The sequence below is a fragment of the Hypanus sabinus genome, chromosome 20 (genome assembly GCF_030144855.1).
Source record: "Hypanus sabinus isolate sHypSab1 chromosome 20, sHypSab1.hap1, whole genome shotgun sequence".
Lineage (NCBI taxonomy): Eukaryota > Metazoa > Chordata > Chondrichthyes > Myliobatiformes > Dasyatidae > Hypanus > Hypanus sabinus.
In genome coordinates this window covers 42,362,463-42,377,292 of record NC_082725.1, presented here as the reverse complement: position 1 = coordinate 42,377,292, position 14,830 = coordinate 42,362,463, and the positions used below count along the sequence as shown (strand labels likewise).

At 39.0% G+C, this 14,830-nt stretch overlaps 1 protein-coding gene across 5 annotated transcripts in view; it reads left to right on the top strand.

The window, feature by feature from the left end:
• LOC132378460 (catenin delta-2-like) overlaps nucleotides 1-14,830 on the top strand; it is a 1,187,639-nt gene that overhangs the window by 1,051,705 nt on the left and 121,104 nt on the right. For all 5 annotated transcript variants that reach the window (XM_059945388.1, XM_059945390.1, XM_059945393.1 and 2 more), the window contains one exon: nucleotides 3,535-3,718. In XM_059945388.1, coding sequence (XP_059801371.1) covers nucleotides 3,535-3,718 — 184 coding nt within the window. The remainder of the gene's footprint in view (nucleotides 1-3,534; nucleotides 3,719-14,830) is intronic.

Below are 14,830 nucleotides of genomic sequence, written 5' to 3'. Positions count from 1 at the left end.
ATTGAATTCATCTAAATACTGTTCTGCGCTGTTTATCTTCAATCGAAATGCCCTTACATGGCTTGTAATTGAAGTCATTCCTCTCACTGGACTTCACTTGGACTGAAGTGTGAGTGTCTTCTGAATAGTGCTGTTGGTTCTGTGCACATTACTACCGGAGTCTTGAGTATAATGAGCAGTGGGTGTTACATTTCAATTAGACTTGCTTAATTATTTTAGTAGGAAGCCCTTGAATGAGATTACCTGCTGTAAAGCTGCTGATTTTCCTTATTAACTACCTTCTATCTTGTCACCCAACACAATACCTTTGCCAATATTAAATGCATACGGGATCAGTGTAATTTATTTTTGGGGGAGTTCATTGTGGCTCAGCAGGCTGCTGACTGTTCTCTGAGTTAGATTGAGTCTGGGTCCTGCTGTTGGGTACGTTGTCTGTACTATCTTCTCGTTGCTGTGCTGATTAAATGCTGCTCTGCGTGTGGGGTAATGTCTCACCTACTTAACTGAAGCTCTATCTGCCTAAGCAGGTAAGCAAAACTCATTTTGTGACACTTCTTTTGACAAAAGTAGGAGAGATCTTGGTGTTCATGACGATAGTTTTCCATTTAAAACAGATTAATGGTAATTTCTCTCTGTTGTTTGGCTGTCACTACAGATTATGTTAAATTATTCATAAAATGTTCTTAGTTGACTTTATAACACCGTGGGATGCCCTGAGGAAAGCACTATATTAATGTAGCACTTACATAATGTACCTATCTCATTTTAATAATATACCTATCTCAGCCTTCATGTTGTAGAGATGAATGGTGTCAGTCTGCATGTACGCTGTGCTTCGAGACATACAATAACTGTCTACAATCAGAGTTTTAAAGCCCAAAACCCACATCACCATAAATACCATCACAGTCTTAACCCAATGTATTGTACTGAGCTTACAGTTACAAGTGTTGCAGATAATTGCTGTAGCTGTTCCTTCCTCCTAGTTGTTAACTTCTCCGCTTTCAGAGTGATCTTGGAGGAATGTAAAACTTGTCTGGAGCTGTGCAATCATACTAGATAAATGAAGGCAGAAAATGCTGTAAACACTGATCCAGGCCAAGCAAGATCTATGGAAACAACTTATTGTTTCAGTTTGAGGACCCATCATCAGCACTACCAGGCACACACTATTTCCAATTTATCTCAAATGTTAATAACTTGGATAAATAGTGTTCTGGTGCAGATCAGCATGGGCTGGTTCTAGTGACTGAATGACCAGTCCTTACTTAATGCTCTGCAGTGCAGTTCAATACATCATTAATACCTTTTCTAAGTTTAATGAACTACTTTGAAATATTATAAACTAAATATTTAATGAGTTCACTATAATTTTGTGTCTGAATACATACAGCTATTGAATTCAATTGTGTGCTTTGTCCTGTATGTCTATGAATTTAATTATTCCTTTGTAATCTTAATTTGATAACAGAGAATTACAAAACATTTCTAGTTAAGAGAAAGGCAAATTTATTAATGTTCTTTATTTAATCTCCACAGATTACAGGGAGCTACAAAGCAGTTATAGTTCAGAAAAAGGCAAATTGATTAATGCTGTTTAATCTCCACGTTTCTGCATAAAATTGTCACCTTGGTTTTCCCTGCTTCCTTCATATTTATCTAGCATCCCCTTTAACATGTCTTACTTTACTCTAATCACATACAAGTTAACCAGGAAACATGGGGTGTAGAAATTCATCCTTGGTGGCTTAAATTAGATTTCAATTGAAACAAATTTCAAAAGAAGGCACAGTGTCTTTGCTTCCCTTGCAATAAAAAATGTATGATTATACGCAGTAGGTAAATGGTTCAAATGTATTTGATACATTGCATGTCGCACATGTTAGAATATCAGCTTCTATTTCCATAAATGAAATCGACATGGGTTTTTGGACAGTGTTGCATTAACTTGCATTTTAGGTAGAGAGTGATCTCTACATCAAATTTACAAGCACTGGGTCAGTTAGGAGTTATCTTCATTAATGCTCAGCACCCACATCTAATTATGCAACTAAATAAAGTCCTACTGGAAAACGAAGATTGACGTATTTTGTACATTCTTCAATTTGACTAAGTTTGGAACCCTTAGATCCAACACATGGGATTGTGAAACGGAAAGAGGGCACCAGCTGCAATTCTACAGTGAAAAGTGAAGATCAAACTATTCTATCTTGTGAATTCTTTCCTGTGCTGCTCTTCTAACGTTAGATAACTTCTTAGTATTATCACTTTACTGTATAACTTGGTTAACATTTAGTTGACATTGCCATTCTTTACTCTCTAGTTATTTTGTAGTATCGACTGTAATTAATTGAGGCTCATTCCCCTAAATTCAGTCAAAGGGGTTCATTGATTTTTTTTGTTAGATTCCTCATCAGAGATTACTTTAGCCGAATCTGTTTGACCGTTATGTTGGGCCACATTCAATACAGACTCTGTTGCATTAAATTTGTCGCTTGGCCTTTTCCAAATTAGATATAACCTACTGTGATCACTAACTTAAAACAATGATGAGATAATTGGTCAGCAGCAGATGTGGGATTCTTATTTTAACTGTCAACTGACATGATGAATCAGCTTTGTTGTTTGCGCGATGATACAACAGTTCTCTGGGGTATCCCTTGTTAACCAGCTGGTCCTTTTGATGTTAGTTCATAAGCAAAGTTCCACTATTTTGAATTCATTCCTCCAAATAAGGAACTCAGTGAAACAGAGTTTCTTGAAATTACGGCTCCCAGTCAAATTAATTAATTAGTTTAGTTCTAAATCTTCCTTGCTGAAAATTACTGCATCAAAATCTCAAATGCAGTTGAACAACATATGTTTCTTAGGGTGAAGATCACATAATATTTTGATAACTTGTTGGTTCGTTCTTTTTCTATCTCTTCCCCAAGTTCTGCAAAGCCTTGGAATATCTATTCCAATTCCCTTTTAGAAGTTATTATTGAATCAGAACATGCAATAGAGACAAAAACATCCTGGGATGAAGAAATGTGATTCCATGTAAGATGCCATGTATAGTTTCTTTCGAAGGCTCAGGGATAATAACAAGTATTATAAGTAACAGAAAATGCTAGAGATACACAGACAAAATGCAATTCCAGCAGCATCTATGGAGAGGGATAAACAGTTGTTTCAGGCTGAGGCCCTTCATCAGCACTTGCTAGAGATATTTGGCAAATTAGGCAGCATTTGTGGAATGAGAAACCAAATTAAATTTTAAGATCAATGACTTTTCATCAGAATAGTTTCGCAATTTAGCGTGCAAAACAAATGCAAGAGAAACAACTTGCCTTTTTACCTCTGCATTCCTTTAAACAACACACTTCCTCTTTTTTGGTTATGTCTCCTAGTAGTGGTCAGTGTGTAAAAGGAGCATCGGTGCACTCTATAACTCCAAGTCACCCGCAATGTTTTCAGTGTTAATTGTGTTTCTGTTCCCTCTGCTCCCTTCTTGACAAACAAATTTACATGTAAGCTTCATTCTCTTTGAAGGTGTCCTGTGGAACCTGTCGTCATGTGATGCACTAAAGATGCCAATTATCCAGGACGCCCTTGTTGTGCTCACCAATGCAATCATCATTCCACACTCTGGCTGGGATATCTCACCTCACCAGGAAGACCGGAAAATTCAACTCCACACATCAATGGTTCTGCGGAATGCCACCGGGTGTCTCAGGTTAGTTAGCCTGGCCTTTACCTTTATTGCATGTGAGATAAGAACATCATTCAGTTTAAAATCTTGACTTTAAATGTGTGTCTGAAACTTTTTGTGGCCTAATTATAGGACAATAACTGTGCACCACCTCCAGTTATCCTAATACTTAGTCCTATCACTGGTGCTGGATTTGCGGGTAAGAAGTCATCTGTGACAGACTAAGCTCCTTGACAGCATTCACAGGAAGCAGACTGCATTTCTACAAATTAAATTTCTATCCAGGATTAAATGGTATACTTTTGGAAAGATGGCGGCGCGCTGAGACACTGCAGCTTTTATAGGGTCAACCGATGGTATTATTGTCTTTTTTAAATGTATTATTTGCTATTGCAAGACTCTGCTGGACATTAGGAACTTAAAGTACTGCAGATCTTCCCCATCCGCAAGTTGCTCATTGGCAGAGAAGCTGAAGGAGCAAGACATCGTGCAGGCTGTGCCGCTGTCTGCGTCGAGATGCGTCGGTGTGCGAAGGAGGTGTGTGGTCTAACATTTAGTGATCATCTTACTTGCTGTTCGTGTGATCACAAGACCCTTTTGGACATTGATGGTGTGGAAGGCTGTAAGTCCAGTTCATTGGTTTATTGGCAAAAGGTGCGGGAGCTGCGTGGCCTCTGTAGTAGTGAAGACGAGGCCCCCAGCCGCGGTGTCACCTGTTTGCAGCCACTCGGGGGAGGCATCAGAGTCGTTGCGCTCTACCATGGTGTGGTGTGGCATCAATGCTGGGGTCAGTGCTGCCTCCCAGAGTTCACTCAGCAGAAGACAAGCTATATTGTGTTCAACTTTCAACTTTCGACTGCTGCAACATTCATGGACTCAGGGACTTGGACTGCATTTTTTGTGTGACCGTATTTTACTGTCAGCTTTTGTGCTTGCTTTCTTGCTATTTTATATGCCTTGTGGTGTGATGACTGTGGGCAATGTGTTTTGCACATTGACCCCAGAGTAAAGCTATTCTGTTTGGCTGTATTCATGGGTATTCATGTATGAGTGAATGACAATTACACTGGAACTTGAATTTGAACTTGAAATGGCCCAGAAAGGCTTTCCCCCTAAACTTGTCAATCTGTGCACGTTTCTTCATGAATATACCATTGCACAGCAGGGCCTGGGTATTGAACTGAGCAGGCAGAGGATGTCAAGGGGGCTGAGAATCAAGGCAGCAGAGTGGAGTTAAGGTGAACTGGCCTAAGGTGGAGGGGCAAAGTTGAGCCTTTTGAAAAGCTAATCAGAGTTATAGATGGCATCAAGAAAATCAGCTTTATCAACTATTAGAGAATAACTCATGGGAGCAAGAGGACACGGAGTTGGGGTCAGGCACTTGACAATGGACTTTGGGGAGAGAACATCCCATGACCATCAAGATCCTGAATTGGTGTGGACAACTGCAATCGTCAATACTTTGCACTGATTCTGTGACCTACAGATTCACTTTCACTCACGTGTGTTAAGAATCATTTTTTATCAGCACATCTTGTCTTCTTTTGCTAACGTTGGTTGTTAGTCAGTCTTTGTTTATGTATAATTTTCCATAAATTCTATTATATTGACATTTTCCTGTAAACACATGCAAGAAAGTGAATCACAACATACATAGTACATATTTGGTAACAAATATACTTGGATGTGATTGATTGGGATCAGGCATAAGTCAGATAAATTATCACTATCACTATAAACTCTCACTTTGTGGTGAGAAGTGAATTGAATTGACTTTATTACTTAAATTCTTCATATACATGAAGAGTAAAAACCTTTACGTTAAGTCTCAGTCTAAATATGCAATGTGCAATTTATAGTAATTTATAATAATTAGTATGTACAACAGGATAGTCGATGTACCGTGGAAATACAGTTGTGTCAGCATGATTTAAGCAGTCTGATGGCCTCGTGGAAGAAGCTGTCCCGGAGCCTGTTGGTCCTGGCTTTTATGCTGCAGTACTGTTTCCCAGATGGCAGCAGCTGAAGCAGTTTGTGGTTGGGGTGACTCGGGTCCCCAATGGGCCCTTTCCACACATCTGTCTTTGTAAACATCCTGAATAGTGGGGAGTTCACATCTACAGATGTGTTGGGCTGTCCGCACCACGCTCTGCAGAGTCCTGAGACTGGGTACAGTTCCCATACCAGGTAGTGATGCAGTCAGTCAGGATGCTCTGAATTGTGCCCCTATAGAAAGTTCTTGGGATTTGGGGGCCCATACCAAGCAACTTCAGCAGTCTGAGGTGAAAGAGTTGTTGTTGTGCCTTTTTCACCACACAGCTGCTATGTACAGACCATGTGAGATCCTCGGTGATGTTTATACCAAGGAACTTGAAGCTGTTCACCCTCCCAACCCCAGATCCATTGATGTCAATAGGGGCTACCCGGTCTCTATTCCTCCCATAGTCCACAACCAGCTCCTTTGTTTTTGCAACATTGAGGAAGAGGTTGTTTTCTTGACACCACTGTGTCAGGGTGACGACTTCTTCTGTGTAGGCTGCCTCATTATTATTTGAGATTAGACCAATCCACGTAGTATCATCAACAAATTTAATTAGCAGATTGGAGCTGTGGGTGGTGACACAGTCATGGGTATACAGAGAGTAAAGGAAGGGACATAGGACACAGCCCTGAGGGCCACCTGTGTTGAGGATCAGAGGGGCAGAGGTGAGGGAGCCCACTCTTTCCACCCGCCAGCAATCTGACAGGAAGTCCAGGATCCAGCTACACAAGGCAGGGTAAAGGCAAAGGTCTCTGAGCTTCGTGTTGAGCCTGGTCAGAATTATGGTGTTGAATGCTGAACTGTAATCCAAGAACAGCATTCTCATATAAGCATCCCTCTTCTCCAGATGTGTAATGATGTTGTGTAGAGCTGTGGCTATTACGTCATCTGTCGATTGGTTGTGTCAGTAGGAGAATTGTATTGATTAATATAATTCATACTTCACCACCCACAATCCCAGAATGTGTTATCTCATTAGATGCTGAAAAAGCTTTTGATAGAGTTGAATGGACATACTTATTTAATACATTGAGAAATTTTAATTTTAGTCCTAACTTTATATCATGGATTAAATTAATATATTATAAACCTGTTGCTTCTGTTCTTACAAATAACTATAGATCCTCTTTTTTTCAATTATCTCGTGGTACGAGACAAAGCTGTCCCTTAAGTCCTCTATTATTTAATATTGCATTAGAACCTTTAGCTATTGCTATTCGTGAATCTCCTAATATTTTTGGTATTACCCGTAATGAGAAGTTATACAAATTATCACTTTATGCTGATGACTTGCTGTTAAATATTTCTGACCCTGATAGGTCTATTCCCGCTATTTTATCCTTGTTGGTTCAATTTGGTATTTTTTCTGGTTATAAACTAAACTTAGATAAGAGTGAATTATTTCCCTTAAATGCACAAACTTTATTGAGTGATAGGATACCATTTAAAGTTGTTACTGATAGCTTTACCTATTTAGGTATAAAAATTACCAAGAAATATAAAGATTTATTTAGACTGAATTTTTTACCTATGCTTCATCAAATTCAACAACTTACTACAAGATGGTCTCCTTTATTTTTATCATTAATTGGTCAGATTAATGCTATTAAAATGATGATTTTACCGAAATTTTTATACTTATTTCAAGCCTTACCAATTTTTATTTCTAAATCTTTTTTTGATAACATTGATTCAAAAATTTCCTCATTTGTGTGGCAAAATAAAAACCCTAGGTTAAGTAAAAGGCAATTACAAAAATCTAAAAAAGATGGTGGTTTAGCTTTACCTAACTTTAGATTTTATTATTGGGCAAATAATATTCGTAACTTAATGTATTGGAAACTAGATTTGGATTCACCATTGTGCCCACAGTGGGTAAATTTGGAATGTAATGAGGTAAAGGAATATTCTCTATTCTCTGTTCTTGGTTCTTGTCTTCCTGCTGATTTAGTTAAATTTAATAAACAAATATCTAATCCTGTTATTAAACATACATTACGAATTTGGTTTCAATTTCGTAAGTTTTTTACTTTGAAAAACTTTGTTCTTGATAGCCCTATCTTACTTAATTTCTTTTTCAAACCCTCTTGGACAGATCAAGCTTTTAACATATGGAAAAGGAAAGGTATAAAATGTTTTCGTGATCTTTTCTTTGAAGATACTTTGATGTCATTTGACCAACTTTCCAACAAATTTGAATTACCTAAATCTAATTTTTTCAGATATTTACAAATTAGAAATTTCTTACATAAAGTTTTACCATCTTTTCCTAATTCAACTTTAGTGGATTTTGCAGATTTGATTTTTACCTTAAACCCTTGTCAGAAGGGATTATTAGCTTTTATTTATAATATGATTATGAAGATACAACCAGAAATATCAGTTAGAATTAAACAAGAATGGGAAAAAGAACTTCGATATAATATATCAACAGATAAATGGGAAAAAATTTTACAAATGGTTAATTCCTCTTCTATATGTGCTAAACATGCTTTAATACAATTTAAAATTGTACATAGAGCTCATATGTCTAAAGATAAACTTGCTCGATTCTATTCTCATATTAACCCTCAATGTGACAGATGTCATTCAGAAGTGGCCTCATTGACCCATATGTTTTGGTCATGTCCCACTTTACATAACTATTGGAAGGACATATTTACTACCATTTCCTCAATTTGGAATATAGATTTACAACCTCATTTTATTACTGCAATTTTTGGCATACCAGATGAAGATGGTAATCAGTTTTCCCCTTCAATCAGACGAATGATTGCTTTTGTAACATTAATGGCCAGAAGGTCTATATTACAAAATTGGAAAGAAGTAAATCCTCCTACCACGTTCCAGTGGTTTTCTTAAACTATTTCTTATCTGAGCCTGGAAAAAATTAGAAGCACTATTTTTGACTCATCAATTAAATTTGAAGAAACTTGGAGACCGTTTATTCGACATTTTCATATGAATTAATTTGGCCTTTTCCAGACCTTTCTGCTTATTCATGTTCAGGTATGGAGTTCTGGAATTTTTTGACACTAACATATACTTGTAAACTATTATTATTGCCCATGTTAGTTTAGTTTAGTGTTTTATTTTTCTTAATATATATTTTTTTCACATATTTTCAAATTTTTTCTTCTTTTAACGGTTATTTTTGTTTTTTTTTCATATATAATCATATGGACTTGATTGATTAAGGTATTTTTTTCTGTTGATGTTTAATAGGATATTGTTATCTTATTATTAATGCGACTTCAAGTCTATTGTATTCATAATTTACTCATTATTATGTTATGTTTTTTTATATGTATATATGAAACTCAATAAAAAGATTGAAAAAGAAAAGAAGTAGGAGAATTGTAGAGGGTCTAGTTTGGGTGGCAGCAAGCTGCAGATGTAGTCCTTGACCAGCCTCTCAAAGCATTTGCTTATTATTCAGGTGACTGCGACAGGTTGCCAGTTGTTTAGACATGTTACCTTGGTCTTTTTAAGTACCAGAACAAAAGTGGATGTTTTGAAACAGGAGGGCATTCTACACTGGGAGAGGGAGAGATTAAAATAGTCTGTAATTACACCTGTCATTTGAGCCTCATATATCCTGAGTACTCACCCTGGGATGCCGTCTGGTCCCGCAGTATTGTGACTGTCCACTTGTCAGAAACACTGCATACTTCAGCCTCAGAGATGACCACACTGCAGGCCGCATCAGCTGTAGGTCTCCTCAAGGACTCAGCGTTAGCAACATCGAAACGAGCGTAAAAAAAGATTTAACTCATCTGGAAGCCAGGCAGCGATGTTGGAAACTCCACTGCATTTAGCTTTGAAATCTGCGATGGTGTGCAGACCTTGCCATGAGCTCTATGTGCTGTTGGTGGAAAGTTGAGTGAATCGTGTCCCTGTATTGTTGTTTCATTGCCTTGATGACTTTGAGCAGATCATAGCTCATTTCTGCCAATTAACAGCTCTGCGTCACACAGTAAGTACTGTTCTCATGGAACTGTTGATGTAGGGTTTCTGGTTTGGATAGACCCTGACCAATTTCTGGGAGACAGCATTCTCGATGTACTTCCAGAAGAACCTCATGACTCCATCCATGAACTCGGAGTCCTCATCATGGAAGACATTGCAGACAACATCATCAAAGCAGTTCTGCAACATGGAGGCCAATTGGTCAGACCAACAGTGAACGGCTGCCCCTTGTTTCAGCTTCTGCCTGTACTTTGGCAGCAGAAAGATGGAGGAGAGATCTGATTTTCCAAAAGGCGGATGAAGGAGTACTTTGTAAACGTTGCGAAAGGGAGAGTAGCAGTGGTCAAGTATGCTGTCTCCCTTTGTGCACACCTGGATGTGTTGATGAAATTTCGGAGAAACTTTAGTCAGCAACACTCTATTAAAGTCACCTTTGGCGATGAAGGTAGCCTGCGGGTGTACAGTCTCCAGGGTGCTGTTGGTCTTGTACAGTTCCTTGAGAGCCAGGTCAGTATCAGTCTGCTGCAGAATATACACAGCTGTGATTCTATCAGCCATGAACTCCCTGGGCAGCCAGAAAGGTCTGCACAGCAGCACCAGGTACTCCAGATCTGGGGAACAAAAGGATTTGAGAGCATGCACGTTCCAGGGGTTGTACTGGGCATTATTGACCGTGAAGCATACCCCAACTCCTTTAGTTTTCCCAGAGAGGTTTTTTGACCTGTCTGCCCAGAACAGGGAGAATCCTGAGGGCTCGATGGCGTGATCCAGTATTTCATCTGTCAGCCAGGTCTCCACAAGACACAAAACGTTACATTCCTTTGTTTCCCACTAGTGGGAAATTCTGGTTCTCAATTCACACACCTTATTGTCCAGGGTCTGAACGTTAGCCAGGGGTATGCTGAACAGCCATTGCAATGATTAAGGGACCTAAGCAGGTTTGGGCCTACAGCAAGATCATTTCTGCAAACAGGACTTAACTGACAGCACTTTGGACTCGCCACCAGTAGGTACAGCAACAGGCTTCACCCTCCTGTTCTACCTCTCCTAGGTGCCAGCCCCCCCCCTCCCATGACCATTTACAGGTTTCGGATACACAGATGAATTTTCTCCGTCAAGAGTTGTGCAATATTTGATGTATGGATTTGACATCCACACATCTGGACATCATACACAAAAGACTTACAAAATTTAAAGAACTGCACCTACTATGTTTAGTGTTTTAAAAAAAGTTACACTACCGGAAAAAAGTCCAGTCTAAAGTAATTATCTATTCTAAAAGACTGAGGAGCTATTCTTTAATTTCAATTATTGAATTAGTAGGAGTTCACAAGCAGAAAAAGGATCACTCTAAGAGCAAATAATTTTTCAGCAAATAAAATAAACGGCTTGTATTTATATAGCAACCTTAAGGTAGTCCTGAATCTTTTCAGCTGACTGAAGATTTTTGATTCACAACTGATATAGTTAAGGAAAAGTGGCAGAATATTTAAACACATGAAAATTCTGCAATTCAGAATCAGGTATATTTTCAAGATTCAAGACTGTTTTCCAGTGCATAAGTATAAAGGAGAACAAAATAATTGCTCCCCTGGATCTGATGCAGCACCAAAAAATACACAAGTATGTAAAAAAACTCAATAAATATTAATGTATGATAGTGTATATATATTGATTGTATGTCCATAAAATAATGCTAGACACAGGAGTCTGACAATAAGGTGACTGACAGGGGATGATAAAGTAGTGTTGGAGGGGTGTGTTAGTGAGTGGAGGATCAGCTATACTGCTTGGGGAAAGTAACTGTTTTTGAGTTTAGTGGTCCTGGCATTGAAACAACATAGCTTCCTCCCTGATGGACAAACAGGGTGGATGGGCTCCTTCATGATGTTACTGGCCCTTTTTTTGGCTCCTTGTTGTATATATATGTCCTTACTGGTGGGTAGGCTGGTGCGGGTGATGCACTGGGCAACACTGACAACCCTTTAAGAGCTTTCCTGCCCATCCCAGTGCAGTTTCTGTACCAAGCAGAGATACAGCATGTCATGATGCTCTCTACTGCACATCTGTAGAAAGATGTGAGTATAGATGTGCATCTCCCTTTGGCCTCCTCAGATCTCACAGACATTTGTTGTGAAATTTGTTGTTTCAGTGTAATACAGTGTAATACATTAAAAATACTTCAAGTTACAATAAAAATATATTTAAAAAGTGCATAAAAAAGAGCAAAATAATTAGATAATTCATTGATGTTGTTCGTCATGTCGCTTAGGGTATTGATCCTTATAAAATTGCATCTTCTCAATAAGCTTGTTATCACTGTAATTTGACAGTGATATTGTCAATGATAATTTCATATTTTCCTTTTTTGTTTCTTACATGGTCTTTGGAATTGGAGTCCCATTCAAGGCATTTCTTTGTTTGGGGATCTTCTGCTCCTAGTCTAGAAGAAAATCCATTGCCATCTTCTGAAAGACTGTCGGGCATTGGCAGTAAATGCTGGCTGTGCTCCTAAGGGCAAAAATTGGGCATTTATTTTCTCCCCAGTCAGTTGTTTTAGAACATTGGACCAGAAATATGCAGTTTTGCAGATTGTTCCTAATGGGTGCAGACTCGCAGAATCTCCTACCTACAATGGCTTTCCCCCCTGCCACATTTCCTTTGCGGATTATTGAAATCATGCCAAAGGAGGAAGACCAGAATTTGCTCTGTTTATGTTTGGATTGAACTCATGGAGTTTTATCAAAAGGGTGTCCACTTTGTGTTCCATCTTAACAATTAATGTTAGCATGGACCGAATCGAACAGCATGCGCACATGCTTTTCCCGAAGGAACTTCTATCTGCATTAAGGGGAAGCCTGGTTCAATAAATTCCTTCAAAATGTATATATTAAAATAGCAACTTTAATATACATAGAAATTTAAATTAAATAAATCCCACACTGCTTCACAGCAGCAGAATAATGTTGCACGGCTGGAGAATTTGGTAGTTGTCATCCAGTTTGGTCAGTACGGTGCTTTCTCTATCTTCGATGTACTGCTCACAGTGAGTCTTCATCTGTCTGTCAGGCACTGTGTGTCAGCAGCAGGCTTCCTTATGATAAATGTGCAATAATTAATCTCAGCCATCAACAGAGGTCACCATCCATCTTCCTCTGCTGAATCCAGCATATGCTGGAAAAGTCCTCAAACGCAGTAATATAAATAGGATGAGGTATTAAAATGAAGAGACATGGAGCTGACATCAAGGTTCAAGTTTCAAGTTTCAACTTTGAATCCAGAGAAACCCCTGGCTAGAAACTTTGACAGGAAGTTCAATTTTGACTGTGATCAAATTTAAACTAATGATCCGTTGTGTCTACTTAAGTATGCATTACATCTACATCACTGTTTTTAGACTAGTGAATCATGTGCACATACACAGAGGAGAGTGGAAAGGCAGAGCAAAATCAAACAATGTGCTGCTAAGGTTTGTTGCCACTTCCAGCAAATTGACTTGCCCAGGTATAGACACCAACCAGTCACAGGAGGTTTGCACAGTTCATCTGCATGAAGTTAACGGGAGTTAGTTTATCTCGTTTTTCATTGAGTTGTTTGACACATGGATCTTGTAGAAAGCCCAGAAGACTTCATCGAACTCTTTGGATCAATACAAACCATCACCGTGGATGTTTTCTGGTTTCACCAGGACAATGCTAGTCTTCATCACATCTCTACCACACAGCCCTTTATCACACGTTGCCTTTGCGGGTTGCTGTCATGGGTGACTTCAAATCCCCGAATATTGATTGGCACCGTTTAGTGCCAAAGGTTTAAATGGGGCAGATTTTGTTAGGTGTGTCTAGGAAGGATTTCTGACACAATATGTTGATAGGCCATCTGGAGGAAAGGCCATACTGGATATAGTACCAGGAGGTGGACCAATTCAGGTGTCAGATCTCTCAGTGGATGAGCAGTTCCGAGACAGTGACCATATCTGTTTGACCTTTACCATAGGAGCAGACAGCATGGGAAAGTATTTATGGGAAGGAACTTAGCCAGAAACTTAGGAGCATAAATTGAGAACAGCTGAATTCAGGGAAATGTACAATGGAAATGTAGGGTTTGTTGGAGGGTGAAGAGATGTGGAACATCCAGTCAAGAGGACGAAAGCAACTTACTTAAGGGTTAGGAAGAGAGTTTCAAAGGCTCTAAAGAGTTTCAAGGCAGCCAGAGAAGAGATTAAGAATGGACTTAGAAAAGCTAGATGGGCTCTGAGAAGACTTTGCAGAATATGTGAAAAACAGAAGGATGACTAAAGAGACCAAAGACTGAAGAGGAAACGTGCCTGCGGTCAGAGCAGGAAGGGTTTGTCATTAATGAATACTTTGCTTCAAAATTCATCGGGAAGAGGGACCTTGATATTTGTGAGGACGGTATAAAAAAGGCTGATATTTTCAATCATGTTAATATTAAGAAAGAGGATTTGTTAGAACTTTTGAAAAACATTATAATAGTTGAGTCTACGGGGCCAGATGGCATAAACTCCAGATTACTGTGGGAAGTGAGGGAAAATATTGCTGCATCTTTAGCAATGACCTTTGCATCTTCACTGGCTTCAAGAGCTGTACCAGATGATTAAAGGGCAGCAAGTGTTATTCCTTTGTTCATGAAAGGAAGTAGAGAATTATGGACCAGCGAGTCTTAGATCAGTGGTGGGCAAATTATTGGCGAAGATTCGTAGATACAGGATACAAGAACATTTGAAGAAGCATTGTCTGGTTAGGGATAGTCAGCATGGCTTTGTGAGGGGCAGGTCATGCCTCATTAGCCTGACTGAGTTCTATGAGGACGTGACAAAACACATTAATGAATTAGAGCAGTGGAGGTGGTGTATATGGTTTTTGGTATGGCGTTTATTCAAGATCCCAAGGTAGACACATTCAGAAAGCCAGGAGACATGGGATCCAGGGAAACTTAACATTGTGGATTCAGAACAGAACTGGATTGCCCATAGACAGCAGAGGGTGATTGTAGCTGGAGCATATTCTGCCTGGAGCTCGGTGACCAGTGGTGTTCCACGGTTCAAGGACCTCAGCTCTTTGTGATTTTTATACTGGAAGTGACTTGGATGAGGATGTGAAAGG